Source organism: Emys orbicularis, chromosome 11 (assembly GCF_028017835.1).
Source record: "Emys orbicularis isolate rEmyOrb1 chromosome 11, rEmyOrb1.hap1, whole genome shotgun sequence".
NCBI classification, from domain to species: Eukaryota; Metazoa; Chordata; order Testudines; family Emydidae; genus Emys; species Emys orbicularis.
In genome coordinates this window covers 46483065-46503966 of record NC_088693.1, presented here as the reverse complement: position 1 = coordinate 46503966, position 20902 = coordinate 46483065, and the positions used below count along the sequence as shown (strand labels likewise).

Here is a 20902-nt window from a genome sequence, read left to right as displayed (position 1 = left end):
AAACATCTCCGGTAATAATACTGATGGAGTGAAATATAGTAAACAGGATAGAGACTCTGACCTGGCTGAGAATATGCTTGGTGCGGGATTGGGATGTGTGGGTGTCAGGCTCTGTCTACATTAGGATATTTTACAAAAATTATTCCCACCAATGCTCATTTCCATCAGCTGATCTGGTGTTCTCACCAGTAAGAATCCTGCTACAGACATGGCTCAAGTGGCTTCTTCTTCACCAAGTTTAGTTAACATGATGGTGAAAAGGCTGTAAAGTTTCCATAGCCTTGTCTATACATGCTTCCACTGGAAGGAATTTCCCTGTAAAATTCTCAATCTAGACATGAGGTCAGAGTCTGAAAACACTTTCAGTGCCTAGAGCCCTGAGCAGTATCAGTGGTTTCAAAGTCAGTATAGTCAGCCCTATGCCAAGACTGAATTCTAGATTTTGACAAGTGGCAAACACCACAAGAGCATACAGACTGAGGTCCTGGACCTGCAACAAGTGCGCGCAAGTTGATGTCCTGCCCCGCATCAAACCCATCAAAATGAATGGGGCTCCACAGGGGCATAGGAATCCACCCACAAACATCACATGACAGGATTGGGGTCCAACACCCTGATCTTGCAACTGCTCTGACCACGTAGACCCATATGCCCAGGCAGAGCAGCCTACAGGATCAGAGCCAAAATTAGCCAGCTAAGAGGATATCAAGCCAGAGAGAAGGTGGAGAAGGAAGGATATCAATAAGACTATGAGATTAATCAGGAAGGGCTAGTGCCTGGCATAACTTGGTAAAGAGTGGGTTTTACATTTTAATGTATTTTTTCTGAGTAATCAGATGTCCAAGCTGGCTAGTTTCACGTATGCATTATGGCAAAAGTGGGTCTTAACCAGGGACTTGAATGGAAAGAGTGAAGCATGTTGTGGATCAGCTGGGGAGCGGAACAGTGTTCCATGTACAGGGATGGCACAAATGGACAGATAGAGATGTTTGTGGGATACAGGAACTAATGGGGTATTGAGGCTGGTGGAGCAGAAAGGATGGAGAATGTAAAAAAGAAAACATTGGCTAACTGAAGGCATGGAGTGGAGAAGAGGGAATTAAGCAGATCCTTGAAGGTGAGGACAATAACGTGTAAAAAAAAAATCTGAGCAAGTCTAAGTTAGACAACACAGTTCATTTTTTCACAATTTCACGAAGTACGATCATCATTGTGTCAATTGCATTAAGGAAAGCCAGTAAAAACAAAGCCACTTGGGGGTTGGAGAGATGATCTTATGCAGAAGATCATAATTAACATCAAATTAACCCTGCACAAAATGTCACATTTTGGAGTCATCATGTTACAACTTGATTTATTTGACAGAACACACATGGGATAAATCCAGGTCACATTTAAGACTAGATTAACATTTTGCATTGACTTCAACAGCAACAACCACCAAAAAAACCCCTTTTGACTGCAGCTCTGAATTTGGTTTCCTCTTACCTGAGAGAGATTCTGCAGAGAGTTGCGGATATCATGCAGGACTCTGCGCAACTGCATTTCAACAGTAGAGGGTGGGTTAATAGCATGAGGCCGATGAGGATATCCAGCATGCCTTGGGGAGTAGGGGCATCCAAAAACAGAAGCTAGTGCACTGCAGGAAGATCCTGAGATGCTTGGGATGCTATGGTTGCTCAGTGTTCTCATATGTTCACACAAAGGCCTGTCTTGCCAATCAGAAGGAATAGAGTGGAGAGAACATGTTGACTGAGATATGTGTGCTGGTATGGACAATGGGCAGCTCTGTAGTCTGCTGTGACTGGATTCATCCACCGACCTGTTCAGCTCACTCTGGGAAGTTTCTTTTTTCATGGATGAAGGGGCAATGAACAGCGTGGATTTACATGTAGGCGCACTGTCATTTGTCTCGGTCACTGATTTCTTGTCCTCATCCACCAGTTTCTCTTCCCCTTCGGGTGTATACTTGTAGGTGAAAGAAGGGGGACTGCACAAAGTCTCTTTTCCTGGAGATAACCGGACATTTACAGAAGACACAACTCTCACAGGATTCAGTAATGTAGTAGGGAGGGATTGGGACCGCCTCAGAGGATAACCTGATCCAGCAAACTGGTGCCTCTGCTTTAAGAGGAGGAAATCTTTTGACGTGAGTAAAGTGCGCCCTACTCTGGCATCAGAAGTGCTGCTGATCTTCGTCTGGGCTCTTTGCAAAGCAACATTAACCCTATCCACAGCAGAAGAAGATGAACTGCTGCTTTCAACGGATGCCATTGATCTGAGAATATGGTGTGTTTGGTACTGAGGAAACTCACATTCACTGCTCTTGTCCAGATCACTCTCATCACTGCCTTCCTCTAGTAATTCAGATTCCTTCTGCTGAATGGAAACCTCTTCACTTTCTGTACTAAAATCCCCCTGATCCGTATCTGATGTCTGAGTCTGCTTGCTTTTACTACCTTGGCTCTCATCAGATTCCACGATTTTCTCAACATCTCCTGTTCTGTTCTTAGAAGGTGCTTCCACTTCTGTGAGGAGAAATTCCTCCTTTTCCTCAAACTTATTGAAATTCGTCTGTTCTTTGGCTATTGGCGTCTTAATCTCCTCACCAAGCGACTTCACTGTTGTTTCACTGTCACAGCTGTCAGCGCTGCTTCCCATGCCATGAACCTGTGAAAGGCAAAGCAGAGATGGGAGAAATGCCAAAGGAAGTGAGAGAACACTAAGAATGCAACTTCTACCTTAATAAAATTCAGGCAAGCAACAGAGGAAGTCCATACTTCTGGGGGAAAATAATCCTAAATACAGGTATTCAATGGGAGAGAGAAATCTGGGAATCTCTAATGCTGAAAGAAGTATACTGGAGGGAAAGTTAAACAGGAATATGTAATGAGATGGGACACTGAAACAGGCCAAGGCAAATACAATAAAATACATGTTACAAAGCATGTGATCCAGGGTCCTTTCTATACAACTTTATAATATTAGGTTCCATTCTAGATCCCTCATTGCCAGAAAGATAAAATGGAAGTAGATCAGAGAGAAAGAGCAAAGTAATTTGGGGGCTTCAGAGACTTATAAAGAAATATATTAGAACATAGCAAATATATATATTTTGGGTAAATGATGAATAAGGGGGAACAGGGTGTCCAGATATGATGTCACTAGTATCTGAAGGTTCTTATTCAACACCGATACACTAAGGTGATAATTGTCTTGGAAATATCTAGGTATATAGAAGGGGTGGACACCAAGGAGTGAGAGGAATTATTAGATTAGTGCACTTGGTGTCACTTCCAGGTATGGGATGAAATTAAGAATGGGAAAATTTAGGCTGAACACATATTTCATTTATTTAAAAACACACACAAAATCCCAGTACCGTTACATGACTTGGAACCATCAAGTTCCACATGTTACTAGCCCAGAGGTGGGCAAACTATGGCCCATGGGCCGTGTCCGGCCCATCACACCTTTTAATCCGGCCCTGGAACTCCCACCTGGGAGCAGGGTTAGGGGCTTACCCCGCTCCAGCCGGGGAGTGGGGTCAGGGGCTTGCCCCGCTCCACGCGTGCCATGGCTCTGCACAGCTCCCGGAAGCAGTGGCATGTCTCCCCTCCGGCTCCTACACATAGGGGCAGCCAGGGGGCTCTGCATGCTGCCCCCACCTTGAGCGCCAGCATTGCAGCTCCCATTGGCCGTGGTTCCTGGCCAATGGGAGCTGCAGGGGTGGCGCCTGCTCACGGGGTGGCGTGCAGAGCTGCCTAGCCAGTGCCGCACCTCCGCATAGAAGCCAGAGGGGGGACATGCTGCTGCTTCCAGTAAGTGCTGCCTGAAGCCTGCACCCTGCCCTCCTCCCGTGCCCCAATCCCCTGTCCCAGCCCTGATCCCCTTCCCACCCTCCAAACTCTTCGATCCCAGCCCGGAACACCCTCCTGCACCCCAAACCCCTCATCCCCAGCCCCACCCCAGAGCCCGCACCCCCAGCCGGAGCCCTCACCCCCACCACACACCCCAACATCCTGCTCCAGCCTGGAGCCCCCTCCTGCACCCAGAACCCCTCATTTCTGTCCCCACCCTGGAACCCACACCCCCAGCCCAGAGCCCGTGCCCCCTGCCACTCCCCAACTCCTTGCCTCAGCCCGGAGCCCCTTCCCATACTCCGAATCCCTCTGCTCCACCCCCAGCTTCCTTCTGCACCCCAAACCCCTCATCCCTGCCCCACCCCAGAGCCCGCACCTCCAGCCGGAGCCCTCACCCCCTCCCACATCCCAACCCCCAATTTCGTGAGCATTCATGGCCCACCATACAATTTCCATGCCCAGATGTGGCCCCACCCCTGTGCTAGCCTACGTAACTCTTTGGAATTTACCACTGTTATCCTCCCTTCCTCTCCCTCCCACTGTTCAATCATGCTCACTTGGGAGTCCTGTCTTAAATTAGATTGTAAGCTTTTCATGGCAGGATCGGTCTCTGCATATGCATTTGAACAGAGCATAGGTACAATGGGGGCTCCCAATCCTAACCTTTGGACACTACTGTAATATAAAAAAAATAATAAAAAGGAATAGCAGGAAAAGTTTCCTGAGGGTGAGTTCTATTCAACTGTAGAATGGTTCCCCTGGGGAAGTGATACCAGACAATGGGGCTTCTACATTTAAAAGCTAGATTGGACAAGATATTAGGACAAATGTGCATAGGGTACAATCAGGGGCTTGCCATGGCAGTGGCATTAGAAGATCCAGGAAGTTTTTTCCCATCTCTAATTTCTATTGCTCTGCATCACCGTAAAGATTCTATCAATTTGTTTACTCTTACTAGATCATTTATGGAGTATATCAGGCAATAATCTCCATCTCTACTTTGCCCTGAACAGAATTTTCAGCCATGAGCTTCATACTCATAGGTATTAATCTCTTTGTTGCTTCTGTTAACACTGCACAACTATCACAAATAAGTTTGGAAGGCTGAAGTAATGTGGAATGCCAAAGGAAATTAGCATGTCCAATGTTTTCCCACCTCCAAAAGATGTTAATATTTTAGTGAAATACCTCATGTAAACTAATGTAATTTACAAAGTTTGCAGAACTGTCTGTGTACTGTTATACCTTATTCATCCACAAGTCATCGCCACAATCTCAAAATTGTTGGAGGGAGAATTCCTCCAATTTCCCCTTGATAGAGGAAGTCCTTGATATCCCCCTTCAAAACAACCCAAAAGAACACAACATCTGCCTCAGAAATCTTTATTTTAGAATTTGGAGGAGTGGGAGATGTATTGGCAGCTCCAATTTTTTCAGTTTGCTCTTGTATTTCAAAGGAGCTGTTAGAGTAAGTTATTTAACAGTAGATGGCACTAATTTACCATGATTTTAGAAAACAATCTATACCCATTTTTATTCCTTGAGACTTTTTCCCAAGTCCTCTCCCCTAGCTGCCAAGCTCTCACTTTCTTCTTATATTAGCCTAACCACTCACCCAGATTTTTTCATTCAACTATGTACTTGGTTGAAATGAAACCGCGAAGACAACAGTCTAAAAATTCCATAGCACAAACCAATACTATCTTGTTCACCATAATTTCTTGATGTACCCATTAAAACAAGTAAAATAGAAATCAAAATATAGTGTGTTTTTCTAATGAACACAGACAACCATCATTACTGGGGCCTATCTAGGCCACTAAGAACTTATGGTTTTATTTAGTAGAGTACATGGGACCTTAGACAGGTTTTATAACTAGTTTGAAGACCAGCACGGACCAGGGAATGATTCTACTCTTACTCTAACATAAAAGCATTGACTTCAGTCAATTTACTCTTGATTTACCCCAGTGAGGGGGGAAAACAGACATCAATATATGAAAACTGAATGATTAGCAGAAAAAACATTGTCCCATTTATATTAATCTTTGCTCACTGGATATTATGAAAGAAGAGGAAGCAGTTTTAAAGGCTCAGGTTTACCAAAAATCAGTGAACAGGAAATATTGAACTTAAAGCTTATCCCAGGTCTCAAATCATTCAGGTCAGATCATCCATCTAGAAGACTTTAAAAAGTCGATGCAAAGCTACAAAGGGAGACCAGACAAGTCCAGTCCTGAAATGGAAAATCCTGTCAGGATCCAGGACTGATAAACAAAACAAAAACAGTATCACAATAATCAGCCACTTCTCCAACCACAATGCATCTACACAGCTAGCGGCAGCCCACAGCAGTGAGCTTCCCAGCTTGGCTCAACAGACTTGGGCTCGCACTACGGCACTAAAAATAGCTGCGTAGGCATCCCCTTCCCTAGCCTTCAGAGCCCAAGCCACAATGCCTACACAGCTATTTTTAGTGAGCTCCACAAGTCCAAGTCTGCTGACCCAGACTTGGAGGCTCACTGCCATGGGCTGTGTAGATATACCCTCAAAGCCCTAGTCATGGGCCAGGAACTCATTGTGCTAGAATCAACGAGCAGCTTACCTGAAGCGAACAGCAATCTGTAGACGAATCTTCAGCAAAGCCACTGCTATCAGAATGCTGACTAGCAGTTCGGAACAGATGGTCTGTAAAGGAAAATAACAAGGAGACTATAAGATGTTTGAGACAGATTTGGCAAATTTCCTGCAATATCCTTGGGAGATTTAATTGAATTAAATGTAATTATCTTTTGGGGTCCATTGTATTAAATGAATGGTTTATGTACCATTGTGGGCTGGGATTGTATTTAATCTCTCTAGGAGGGAGATGGGGTGTGAACCCTGGGAAGTGGTATAAATGTCAAAAGATATTGAACAATGTGCCAGACAAGAATGGGTTTTGGGGACAAACAGGGTCAAGTGCTTTTCTTGGGAATTTCTAGAGGGAGGTAACTGCAAATTCCTCACCATCCTCCGGTTATGCAAAAACCCAGCCTATTGAAGCTATGCCCTGAGGAGAGGATCACTGTCTGCTGATTATGGAATTTCAAGATCAAAGGCTCAAACTGTCTAAAGGAAAGACTAACCTATTCATGGGTGCGCTTATTCTGAGCTGGTAAGCCACAGAAAAAACTCTTTGTGGGGTCTGAAAGACTAACTCCTGACAGAACCCTTGTTGGAGTTGGGGAGCCTGGCCTGTCTAGGCATTCTGGCTTGCTGGGAATATCACAGGGTAGCCAGAGAACTGTGCAGCATTCACACCCCAATCAGGAGGAAGAAAGATGCGGGTTTCTGCCCAAGAGAGGTGATGGCTGAGGAGCCAGGAGCCTAGAGCAGGTGTCCTTGCTGGACCACAGAGAAGGGAACTGTGACAACGTTTATATACGGAGACTTTTAAATCAAAGTCTATGCTATGCTGAGATACCAAGACAATAGATGCCTTTGAAAACTGGAAACAGAATGGTCCCGTTCCCAAATCATGCATCACAAAAAGCAAAATTTGGGAGCAACGTGCGGGTTTTTTTTTGTTTTTTTGGGGTCGGGGGTTGCTTTGAATCATGAGAAAGTACAAAAGGCTCTCTCAAAACGTCCTACTTGGGAAATATTGACTAGCCGTGGGATACTGGCCATCTTTTACATTTGTCTTACATGTGTTCGAGGGTGGGGAGAGAAAAATGCATTATGCTGCTGCTACTAACCCCTTACTTCCTTCAAGGTTCCTTCCCCAAAGCTGAGCCAGTAGCCACTCAGATACACATGCAGTTAGTGCTCCAGTGGTTTGCTGCACTTCCCCCCTCCCACCCAACAGCTGCAGCAGATGGCAGGTCTGTTCCTTCCTCCAGTGAAGGGGAAAGGGGGACACCACATGAGACCACTAGCCTCTGCCAGCCTATCTCCCAGTCTAGACCAGACTGCAGGGAGCTGAGGGCAATAAGCAGTCATAATTTCACATTACAGCATGGATCAGAAAAGGCCACACACACACACTGGGCCTTTGCAAATGGTTGTCAGGCCTCCGAAAAAAGCCAGAGACATTAGATTTTGTTTTTATCCCTGAAAGGCTCAGAGTGCATATGCAAAATGTAGTCTGAGAAAATGCCCCAGAAAACATGACATTCAGGAGATCAGTCTAAGCACAAAGGGTGAGATCCTCATCTCTGTTCCCTTGCCTCATCCCCATTTCCTTTGCTCTAGGTAAGAGGGCTGGAATAGCATAAAGGGGGTTCTAAAAGCCCTGGTTCCACCCATGGAAAGATTCTCCTGGTGCAGGAACTGCAAAGGCAGCCATAAGGCTGCTTGCCAAGGATACCTTCACAAGCCCTAGCAGTTGAGATGTTTTGGGGGCAGGTGCTGACTGCAGGCTTGCAGCATGAGATACTACAGAGATTTCAGGTAGTAACAGTGCCCAGTGGGCATTCTGAAGAGACCACTGTAACTTAGGCAGGCCCGTAGGCCTCTTCAGCCCTTGAAGAAATCCAGGATGTGCAAGCGTGCCTTAATGTTACTATAGCTCCTACCCTGTCCCAGGGGCTGAGAGTTCAGTACCGTGCCTCTTCAGGTATTGTCTACACAGCAATAAAACACCGGTGGCTGGCCTGGGTCAGCTGCCTCAGGCTTGCGGGACTTGGACTGCGGAGCTGTAAAATTGCTGTGTAAATATTTGGGTGTGAACTCTCAGACCCCATGAGGGGCTGGCTCCCAGAGCCTAGGCTCCAGTCCAAGCCCAAACACCTACACAGCAATTTTTATCCCCATAGTCCAAGCCCAAGTCAGCTGACCTGAGCCAGCCATGACCATGCCATGAGTCTTTTATTCCAGCGTAAATGAACTCTTAGGAGGTAGAGAACAGAATCTCACCCCCTGTGACTTCAACTGTTCAACTGCCATCATAGAACAAATCCCAATTCAAAACAACACTAAAACACATTATGAAAGCAGCTTCTAAACTGCTGGATGCCCAAACAAGCACAATATTTTATATTAATTTTAACAAAAATTTTACTAATGCAAAAATAAATAGCTAAACACAACAGCACGTGCACAGAAGCTCCATGAACTAGAAAACAGGCAAAATGCTTTTTAAACTTTTGCATCAAATGTTTCACGCAGTTCCTACAACATCTGCACAACCGAAAGGCACTCCCTGTTAACTTGGTAACCACCTTACCCAGGAATGATGAACTACTTGCCACCTCAGGACAGAAAACCCAACCCAACTCCCAAAGACAACAGAAAGACTCTCAGTTGACTTTGTTTAGAATTGCATTGAGCTCTTTTTGAGTCCAGGATACAGTTAATACTTTCTTTTAAAGTTCCCTCAAGTTACCATCTAATTACACTTTTTTAAAGCTATAAAAGACACAATACAAAATCTGTCTTTTATTGTTGCATGGAATCACGCTATCTAATCTTAAAATGTAAGATTACAATGAAGTCTTCCTGGTTCAGATAAGATGTATACAAAGAGGGGAGTAGTAACTTATAACTGCAAGTTTTGCAGCAGACACCCATTGTACACTTCACAATAACACTTCTATAGTACAGAACTTTATACATCTATGAAGTCATGCTTCCTAAGATGTAGACATATATAATACATATATAGTAAAAACTTTTTGCAGGACCAAACAGCAGTATCGCTAATTGACATATTTTCCCCAAAACATTCAGTAAGGAATGAATGCTTCTGCATTCTTCTATCTGTAAAACAGTGTTCAAAAGATGCTGAAACATAATTACACAAGACTAGTTAGCTAACAATAACTATTATTCATTGTTGCCTACAAGACAAAATATACATCAAATCAGACTCCATATGCAAATGAAGCATCCTGATTGACTATAGTCAAGATAGTTAAATCCAAAGCAGACTGCGAAGAGTTACCCAGTTTTGTGAGATCCCTTTGTGACTGGGCAACAAAATGGCAGATGAAATACAATGTTGATAAATGCAAAGCAATGCACATTGGAAAACAATCCCAACTATACATATAAAATGATGGGGTCTAAATTAGCTGTTACCACTCAAGAAAGAGATCTTGGAGTCATTGTGGATAGTTCTCTGAAAACATCCGTGCAATGTGCAGCAGCAGGCAAAAAAGCTAACAATGTTGGGAATCATTAGGAAAGGCATAGATAAGACAGAAAATATCATATTGCCTCTATATAAATCCATGGTATGCCCACATCTTGAATACTGCATGCAGTTCTGTTTGCCCCATATCAAAAAAGATATACTGGAATTGGAAACGGTACAGAAAAGGGCAACAAAAATGATTAGGGGTATTGAACAACTTCCATATGAAGAGATATTAATAAAACTGGGACTTTTCAGCTTGGAAAAGAGATGACTAAGGGGGGGGGGATATGATGGAGGTCTATAAAATTACGACTGGTGTGAAGAAAGTAAATAAGGAAGTGTTATTTACTCCTTCTCATAACACAAGAACTAGGGATCACCAAATGAAATTAACGGGCAGCAGGTTTAAAACCAACAAAAGGAAGTATCTCTTCGACACAATGCACAGTTAACCTGTGGAACTCTTTGCCAGGGGATGTTGTGAAGGCCAAGCCAACAACAGGGTGCAAAAATTAACGGAGGCTAGGTCCATCAATGGCTATTAGCCAGGATGGGCGGGGGTGCGAAACCATGCTCTGAAGTGTCCCTAGCCTCTGTTTGCCAGAAGCTGGGAATGGGCGACAGGGGATGGATCACTTGATGATTTCCTGTTCTGTTCATTCCCTCTGAAGTACCTGGCATTGGCCATTGTCAAGAGACAGGATACTGGGCTAGATGGACCATTGGTCTGGCCCAGTATGGCCATTCTTATAAAGCTGCTTATGACCTTCAGAGGTATAGTGCATTGATTCCTAATATTTCAGATAAAGACATTCACCAATATGTGTACTGGTTTCTTGTTTCATGAAGTTTTATTGCCTCTCGAGAATATTTACTTCTCATGACAATAAATCTTTATGACCCTCAAAGCCTAATTCTGCTTACTAGAGAGGCACATTGCTAAAGCCAGTTAGTAATTTAAATCGCTTTCTGTTGTGTCACATTTTTGCATCTGCCTCAACATCCCTCAGCAACTACTACTTTGGGGGGGGGGGACACACCTCTTTTCCACATTTCACCTCTGTTGACAATTTCACAGATTTATTTAATTTTGGGAGGACATTTTGAGGTTAATCAGGCAAGGCATTTTTAATAGACAGGATAACTTTTATCCAAGTGTGAATCAGTGCTCCTACCCTACTTTTCCTTACACTAAAACACCACACCTTATCTATATTCCCTTTATGTACCAAAAACACCCATCTGCCATACTGTGTATGCAGTAAAGGTATTAAGAATGAGTGCTGTTGATATTCCTTTAGTATTGGAGTTAATATTTCTATTATGGAGCCAAAATAATGTATCAGCTACTATGCTGGGCTATGCAGACATACAATAGTATCCTCCACACAACTGCATATGGGTTTCGGATACAGATTCAGAGACTCTCCTCCCTTTCCACCATTTTGGAGCACATGTTTGGCTCACACAGGTTAGAAAAAGGTGCAAAGGACACACTGAGCTAGATAGATTATGGATAAAATGGCACAGACCCCAGGCAGTGGTGAGTTTTCCTGGAAGAGGGACAATTGTACAAGGTGCCTGCAACCCACGTTCCATAATTGGACTGCAGGTGTCCAACTCAGCCCCCCAAAAAGGGCAGTGCTGGCTTATGAAGGGCATGCCTGGATGTGGAAAATGTGCACTGCCTCTGTTATAAAGCTTAATTTAAAGCTACCTTCAATCACAGAACACCAGGGAGCATGGCAGTTCACCCGGTGTTCAGTGGCCTCTGGGTTCAGTGGCCTCCCATACATTTAGATTGGTGTAATTTGTACCAGCCAGAGGAAGTCAGTCAAGCCCATTGCATCTCCACTGTTTTCACTGTACCATAAGCATCATCTCTTCAGAAAGTCTGACAAGGACCTCTTCCCCAGAAGATTGCAAGAGGCCATAAGGGGATTATGAAAGGGAAACTGGGAAGAGCAGCAGCCAACCAAGATGAACAGATAAAGTGGAACAGTTAACACAAGGTCCAACTAAACTAGGAAAGGAATGAACGCACTCTCCCTGCGCTGCATGGCTGGTGTGATACTAAAAAACAAAACCAATTAAACCATTAAAATATTCAAAATATGCCAGTGGAATTTATGCATTCAAAAACATTTAGGCCGACAAAACTCTGAAGAAAAGAGAATACAGGAGTCCCCAATTTATAAGCATGTCTGCATTTGATGGGTGCATGGCACGGTAATTAACAAATAATGGAATAACTAACTATATTCTACTTTATCCTACTTGGCTCTCAACCAACTAGGATTCTCATCATTCCAACAGTCCAGTCAACTAAAGGCAGCTTACCTAAACATCGGAATAGTGTTTCTGCTATCATCTGCCTGAGTTTGCGCTTCTGGTAGAGAAAAGAGGAAGAAGTGCATTGAATCTGTTCATTAACATCTAGCAATATTTGGGTTATTTGCTGCAATGTTTTGCATTATGGATACTAATGAACCCAAATGCAATAAGCGTTTATATCAATATTCCAGATTTGGGTGGGAGGTGCCTAGTTATGGGGACCTAAGAGTACTCTCACCTCAGTACAGGGCTGGCCTTACCATGAGGCGAACTAAGGCAGCTGCCTCAGGTGCCAGATTGTGGGGGTGGGGAGCGCCACTAGGACCCAGAGTGTAGGAAATTGTGTCTGCTGCTGGTGCATATGTATTCTCTCTGCTCCAGATGCACAGAGATGGTGGAGTGCTGTGCTGGAGGAAGGAGGGCACAAGAGACATAACAGTCAGGCAGGAGAAAAGGTGAGAGGGAATAACAGAAAACAGCAGGAGCTGCAGGGAGAGAGAGAGGAGCCGCCTCTTATGTACCTCTCTAGCACCCCCAGGAGCCTGGACTGATTAACACCAGCTTCTCAGGGAGCTTCCTGTTTCCTGCTGCTTCCCTGAACCCACTTGAGGAGAACAGGCAGTCAACTGAAGTAGTAGGAGCCAGTTACGCCCTTAAGACGCTGATATCTTCCTTCACTCAGGCCCTGCTACCAGCCTGCTTATTTGTCCCCTTCAATTGAGTGTTGAGAGCCACTATAGCTGGCACGGAACAGCAGTCATGAGTGAAAAAAGCAAGCAAGCAAAGGAAGCTTTTCTATCTAAGCAGGAAGGAGCTCTCCTGAGATACATAGACATAAATGTTCACAGTGAGCCTTCCAGCCCCAGTGAGGATGTGAGTGGTGAGGAGATGCCTGATCTTCCATTAGTCAAAGTGCAGGTGATCTGGCAGCTACTGCAGCATCCATATCTCCATCTCAAATGGATGTAACCATGCACATTCCTGAAGAAAAATGATCAGAAGAGTGTGGTGGAGGTGCAAGAAACAGCTGCTGCTGAGTTTAGTTCCTTAAGTCTAGATCAGTGGTTCTCAAACTAGGGCCGCCACTTGTTCAGGGAAAGCCCCTGGCGGGCCGGGCTGGTTTGTTTACCGGCCACAGCCGCAGGTTCGGCCTATCGCAGCTCCCAGTGGCCTCGGTTTGCCACTCCAGGCGAATGGGAGCTGCAGGAAGCGGCGTGGGCCGAGGGACGTACTGGCCACTGCTTCCCGCGGCCCCCATTGGCCTGGAGCGGCGAACCGCAGCCACTGGGAGCTGCGACTGGCCGAACCTGTGGACATGGCAGGTAAACAAACCGGCCAGGCCTGCCAGGGGCTTTCCCTGAACAAGCGGCGGCCCTAGTTTGAGAACCACTGGTCTAGATGATCCAGGACTGTGGACCCACTTGAGCAGTAGCTTGAGGGACTTCTTTGTACTGCATGGGCCACAGCAAGTGAAAAACTTCATGTTCCCCAAAGACAATGAAAATAGACGTTTCCATCCAACACAATACTGGCGTGAAATCCCCAATGGTGACAAAGTGGAGAGGTCATGGCTTATGTACTAAAAAACCCAGAATGCTGCATACTGTTTTTGTTGCAAACTCTTCCAGTCTAATGTTCCAGCCACATTGGGTTCTACAGGAACAAAGGACTGGAAAAATCTGGCATGCCATGAGAAGGCAGCAAATCACCAGAGCATTCCATAGGTGGAAAGAGCTTGAGATGAGACTAAGGTTAATCAGCATAGATAATCAGCATCAAGAGAAGATTGCATCAGAGTCTCTTTACTGGCAAAATGTTCTGAAAAGGCTCATTGCCATTGTGAGAATCCTTGCTACCCAAAACCTAGCACTGCGTGGCACTTCAGATCAGCTGTATGTGCCAAACAATGGAAACTTCCTTAAAATTGTGGAACTGATGGCTGAGTTTGATGCTGTACTCCAGGAGCATCTAAGAAGAGTCCCCACCCAAGAAATGTACACACACCACTACCTTGGAAAAACAATTCAAAATGAGATCATACAGTTACTGGCAACAAAAGTCAAACAGAAGACTGTGGCAGATCTGAAGTCAGCAAGATATTACTCTGTTATTCTGGACTGCACACCTGACATCAGCCATACGGAACAAATGACTTTTATGGTGCGTTTTGTAACAACAACAGAACCTAGTGAAAATGTCCCTGTAATGGTGACTGTCACAGAGCATTTTCTAGTATTTATTGACATTGATGATACTACAGGATCTGGTATGACAAATGTGCTTCTTAAAAAACTGGAAGATATGGGAATTGCGATAGCTGACATGAGAGGTCAGGGCTACGATAATGGTGCCAACATGAAAGGAAAGAACAGAGGAGTGCAGACACGGATCCGAGAGTTAAACCCTCGAGCTTTTTTTCCCCATGCAGTTCTCATTCATTGAACTTGGTGGTCAGTGATGCAGCATCAGCTTCTAGTGAGGTTGCTGAATTTTTTAATGTAATTCAAAGCATCTATGTATTTTTCTCTGCATCGACTCATTGATGGCAAATTTTGAAGCAACATCTGGGAACATCCTCTCTGACACTGAAACCACTGAGTGCCACACATTGGGAAAGTTGAGTGGAGGCAATAAAGCCTATCAAACACCAAATTGGGAAGATAGATGATGCCATAGTTGCCATTATGCAGGATAATGCTATGACAGGAACTGTTTGTGGGAGAACAGTGGCAGAGGGAAATGGAATCACCAGAAACATACATAACTTCAAATTTCTGTGTGGCTTAGTGTTGTGGCATGACATACTGTTTGAAATAAATGTTGTAAGCAAGAGACTCCAAGGTGTTGACCTTGATATATCTAGAGCAATGGAACAACTGGACAAAGCAAAGTCATACCTACAGTCTTACTGGTAGGATGAGGGATTTCAAAACGTTCAGAAGAATGCACAGAAGTTGGCAGAGGAACTTCACACTCAAGCTATTTTCCCACCCATTCAAGAATACAAGAGTCACCGAAGAAGACGACATTTTGATTATGAGGCATGGGATAATCCCATAAGAGACCCCAAACAAAAATTCAAAGTTGAATTCTTTAACCAGGTGCTAGACTGTGCAATACAGTCAGTTGAAGAACGTTTCATGCAGCTCAAGGAACACAGCAGTATATTTGGGAGGTCGTATCATATTCCAAAACTCCTCACTATACCTGAAGAAGACCTACACCAGCAATGCAGGACACTAGAGACAGTGTTGACACATGATGATATGCGCGATATTGATGCGAGTGATTTAGGTGATGAACTGAAAGCCCTTTCAAGATACATTTCAGCAGGATCAACTCCAAAGGCTGTTCTGGAATATACATGCGCAAATAAAATGACCACCCTCTTTCCAAATGCTTTTGTTGCTCTGTGCATACTTCTAACACTTCGTGTAATAGTTGCCAGTGGAGAACGCAGCTTCTCCAAGCTGAAGTTAATAAAAACACATCTACGCTCCACAGTGACACGGGAGAGGCTGGTCAGCCTTGCAACCATCTCAGCAGATCAGGGGTCGGCAACCTTTCAGAAGTGAGGTGCAAAGTCTTCATTTATTCACTGTAACTTAAGGTTTCGCATGCCAGTAATACATTTTAACGTTTTTAGAAGGTCTCTTTCTATAAGTCTATATTATATAACTAAACTATTATTGTATGTAAAGTAAATAATAGTGCAGCAAGGTGAGTGGGGCCGGTGGCCGGAACCCCAGACCGGCTGCGGGCTGAGCGGGGCCAGTGGCCGGGACCCCGGCTGGCACGGGGCCGGTGGCTGGAATCCCAGTCCGGCGGCCGGAATCCCAGACCGGCTGCGGGCTGAGTGGGGCCAGCGACCAGAACGTCAGCGGGCTGAGCAGCTCAGCCCGCTGCTGGTCTGGGGTTCCGTCTGCCGGCTCCTGCCAGCTAGGGTCCCAGCCACCGGCCCCGCTCAGTCCGCTGCCGGCCGAGGGTTCCATTCATCCAGGCAGGCAGTGGGATGAGTGGGGCCGGCGGCCGGGACTCCAGCTGGCAGCAGAGTGCCACTAAAAATCGGTTCGCATGCTGCCTTTGGCACGCGTGCGGCAGGTTGCCGACGCCTGCAATAGAGCATGAGCTGACCCAGACTGTGGACCTTCAGGAAGCAGTTCAAATCTTTGCAACCAAGAAGGCACAGAAAGCACCACTTTGATCATTCAAACAGATAAAAATGCCAGTGTTTACTAGGCAGACAAGAAAAGTTACAGTTGCTGTTCAGGCATTTGAAAGTTAAGTGTTACTTAACATTTTTGAACAAGGCATTTTAAGTTGTTAGTTCTCCTTTATTGGGGTAGGTATCAGAGCACTACCATGAGAGGAGTAGAACAGGAAGAAGGCAGAATTGAGACCTTTCAAAGTTTTGGCCCAAGCGAGGGGCATGGGGGCGTCATTTGAGCTCCCCGCCTAGGTGCCAAAATGTTGTGGGCCGGCCCTGCCTCAGTGTCTCCTTTTTCCCACTTGGTACTCTGCTGACTCTGCCTGGGAGAGGAGCTCAGATCACTGTCTGTAACCAAACATGCACTAAACCATGACAGCAGAGGACACTGCTACAATAAGCCCTGACAAGTCTTCCCTCAAGAAAAGTGAAGGGGCACCACAGCATGTGGAGGGCATGAGCGTGAACTCCCCCAAATATCTGGCTAATTTCAGGCCTCTTTCTGTAGATATGTACAGAGATACGTACATGTGTGTACACTCCCACCCGCCCTACCTGGAGCAGGAAATATCAACTGGAATTAACGGTGGTGTTGCCATTAATGTGTACTACTAGCCCAGTACTATAGCTTTCATTTTCAAGAGTGACTCCTGATTTTGCCTACCAAACTTGAGACATCTTGAAGGGGTCTGATTTTTGGCAGCTGGCTGCTCAACTTCTGAAAGTCAGGCACTCCTAAGGAACCACAAGCTGGGTATTCAAAAATCACTAGACACTGAAAACATAGGGCTATGTCTTTTACACCACAGATGTACAGCCTGTATTTGTGAAGCTCTATTCAGAAGGTGCCGGAAAGAAGTCGCTGTTGCATAAATGCAAGTCATCATTAAATGAAGAACTTTGTTTTCCAGCTAACAAAAGCTTCCTTCCATCTAAATTTGCAATAACTTTTTATACTGGACATTTAGCAGCACTTTGTGTTTACAGCACAAAGCAACTGAAGCTCTTCATTTCTCTCTACAGTCTTCCTACAAAAACCCCACAAGCAAAACATAGCTAGATTTGAGTTATGTAATAACAAATGCCAGTTCTGAGCATACTGGATAAACTAGTTCAGTGCCATTTACAAGACATGACCTAAAAAGTACAGCAAGCTGGTCTTACCATGGTAAGGGATACTTAGCATTCTCAATGCAGTGTTTGACAAACACTAATAGCAAAACAATACAATACAATACAACACAACACAATAGCACTCAGGATAGTTAAGTCCCAGGCAGACTGCGAAGAGCTACAAAAGGATCTCTCAAAACTGGGTGACTGGGCAACAAAATGGCAGATGACATTAAATGTTGATAAATGCAAAGTAGTGCACATTGGAAAACATAATCCCAACTATACATATAAAATGATGGGGTCTAAATTAGCTGTTACCACTCAAGAAAAAGATCTTGGAGTCATTGTGGATAGTTCTCTAAAAACATCAATGTGCAGCGGCCGTCAAAAAAGCGAACACAATGTTGGGAATCATTAAGAAAGGGATAGATAATAAGACAGAAAATATCATATTGCCTCTATATAAATCCATGGTAAGCCCAAATCTTGAATTCTGTATGCAGATATGATTGCCACATCTCAAAAAAGATATATTGGAATTGGAAAAGGTTCCGAAAAGGGCAACAAAAATTATTAGGGGTATGGAACGGCTGCCATATGAAGAGAGATTAATAAAACTGGGACTTTTCAGCTTGAAAAAGAGAAGACTAAGGGGGGATATGATAGAGGTCTATAAAATCATGACTGGTGTGGAGAAAGTAAATAAGGAAGTGTTATTTACTCCTTCTCATAACACAAGAACTAGGGGTCACCAAATTAAATTAATAGGCAGCAGGTTTAAAACAAACAAAAGGAAGTATTTTTTCACACAACGCACAGTCCACCTGTGGAACTCCTTGCCAGAAGATGTTGTGAAGGCCAAGACTATAGCAGGATTCAAAAAAGAACTAAATAAATTCATGGAGGATAGGTCCATCAATGGCTATTAGCCAGGATGGGGGGGAGGGATGGTGTCCCTAGCCTCTGTTTGCCAGAAGCTGGAAATGGGCAACAAGGAATGGATCACCTGATTATTACCTGTTCTGTTCATTCCCTCTGGGGCACCTGGCATTGGCCACTGTCGGAAGACAGGATACTGGGCTAGATGGACCTTAGGTCTGACCCAGTATGGCTGTTCTCATGTTCTTAATAATTTGCAAGTCACTTAAAAAAAAACATTAATTTAAAAATGAAAAATGTGTGCTAATGGCTGACACTGGCTGCTGTAGAATTCAGCATTGCTTAGGCATGTTTTAATAATCTCCAGCCTATTTCAATGGAGAGAAAAATAACCACCCATTTTTAGTTTAAATATTGTACATTTTACTGCAGACCCTCTTAAAAATGCTTTGCAAAGTGCAACAAACAAGTCAGAGAAAGCAGCCACAGTCCTCCTTTTAGAAGTACAATGTCATTATACTGAACTTGCATCTGAAGAAGTGAGGTTCTTACCCACGAAAGCTTATGCTCCCAATACTTCTGTTAGTCTTAAAGGTGCCACAGGACCCTCTGTTGCTTTTTACAGATTCAGACTAACACGGCTACCCCTCTGATACTTAATGTCATTATAAGTATCTTCTCCTTTTATATCCCATAAATTCATAACATTCTGTTCTGAACGGCACCACTCTGGTATGGATAGAGAAATATCCTTCCAAAAACAGACACAGGCCTGCGTCTGTGAAGAGTACATGTGAAATATGTATTTCTGGTTTGGGTGCTAAACAGCAAATACGTTGTAACACCAATTAGGGTTTCCACTCAGAGCTGAACTGAGCTAAGGGATCCCTAGCAAGGCTACGACTCTTGTTCAGAAACAGTAGCCAAGATTTTTTCCAACACAACTAGTAGTTTTTGGTGCCTCTATATTTATTGAGCACTTGCCCTCTGAAATCAGACCCCTTGTCTCAATTTGAGAACCCAAAAATCACTAGTCACCTAAAATGCTTCTCTTCTTGGAGCTTCACTAAATTGGTATGGTCTTGTAAGATTCTTACACTAAGAAACTAATGTTTGGGAATAGTCTCAACTTTTATGTTTAAGGTGACAGTTTTGCTAACATCGTAATAGAGAAGATAAATAGAACTGACCCAACAATCAATAAAGGTAAATGTTTAACAAAACAGGGAAGTACATGGCTTGCAGTATGATAATGACACAAAGTCTGCTGCGGTTTGGCAGTTATTTTGTGTCCTATGTGAAATAAATATTTGGGCTCAGACTACTTTCTAGCAGATAGTAGCTGTCCCCATCACAATTAGCACCCTTCTTGGTAGATTCAGCCGATAATGTGCATAGTTTGGAAAATTCACTATTCTTTCACTTCTATGCAGGTGTTCCCAGAACTGAGTTGAAGGCACAGTGGAGGGGCAATATGGGAAAACATGTACTGCTGTTGCCAATTATACCAGTTCTGTGGCTATACAGAAGTTTTTCATTGCCAGGGCTGTCTGGCACCTTTCATGAGCACCAAGTTTATGCAGGGCTTTGGGCACATTTTTTTTTCCAGAGGTGGGTGGAGGTCTATATAACACACCTTTAGTTAGAAATATAAGACTTTGTTTTGGGTGGAAAAAGTGCAGCTACCCAAGGCTTTGAACTTCCTTCAATGTTGGTGAAGACCTGACAAACAGGAAACCCTTTCAAAAAATCAGATTTTTACCATACAAACTGCACAGAGCTTTTTACCTGGGGACTTTTTACCTGGGGACAAATATCAAAGATACCTAAAGATAGGTATACCATACGTGTGTACAATCCTGAGGAAAAAATAAATCAAGATGGGGATGCTGTGAAAAGGTTGGTTACTGACAGAACTTCTGTCACCTTCTCTCTTCCTGCCCTGCCTTTCACAACAGAGGAGTAGTAGTCAATGCAACTGTACATGTATTATGGGAAATACTGCAGTACCTATACAGGAAACCATTCTTATTAGGTTTTCAATCTTCAGAGTTCACTTCAAGGTATCCTCAAACATACTGAATGCACGTCCACAGCTCTTGTTAGAAAACCACCTCATTTTATACAACTTAAATTTGTTAATCTCTTAAATTGTTGCTTTAAACAGATTTCTGTCTCTCTTTAGTTTTTTGCTGGGGTGTGATCAGGTGTCCATATATACAGTCCCTAAAAGAACCATTCAGTTAATACATCAGGGTCTAGTCTTTCATTAGTTACACATGCATCAACTGGAGACTAAACTTCATTTGCCAGCTTTTCATGAGAAGCAATAACAATGATAAAATGAACGTAAACCTCTGCCTTGCCCCTCTCCCCACCCAA

At 44.0% G+C, this 20902-nt stretch overlaps 1 protein-coding gene across 1 annotated transcript in view; it reads right to left on the bottom strand.

The window, feature by feature from the left end:
- Positions 1-20902, bottom strand: part of ITPRID2 (ITPR interacting domain containing 2) — a 58696-nt gene that overhangs the window by 15828 nt on the left and 21966 nt on the right. Inside the window, exons 10-11 of the mRNA XM_065413046.1 lie at positions 6469-6551; positions 1489-2670 (exon numbers count right to left, since the gene is read on the bottom strand). Coding sequence (XP_065269118.1) covers positions 1489-2670; positions 6469-6551 — 1265 coding nt within the window. The remainder of the gene's footprint in view (positions 1-1488; positions 2671-6468; positions 6552-20902) is intronic.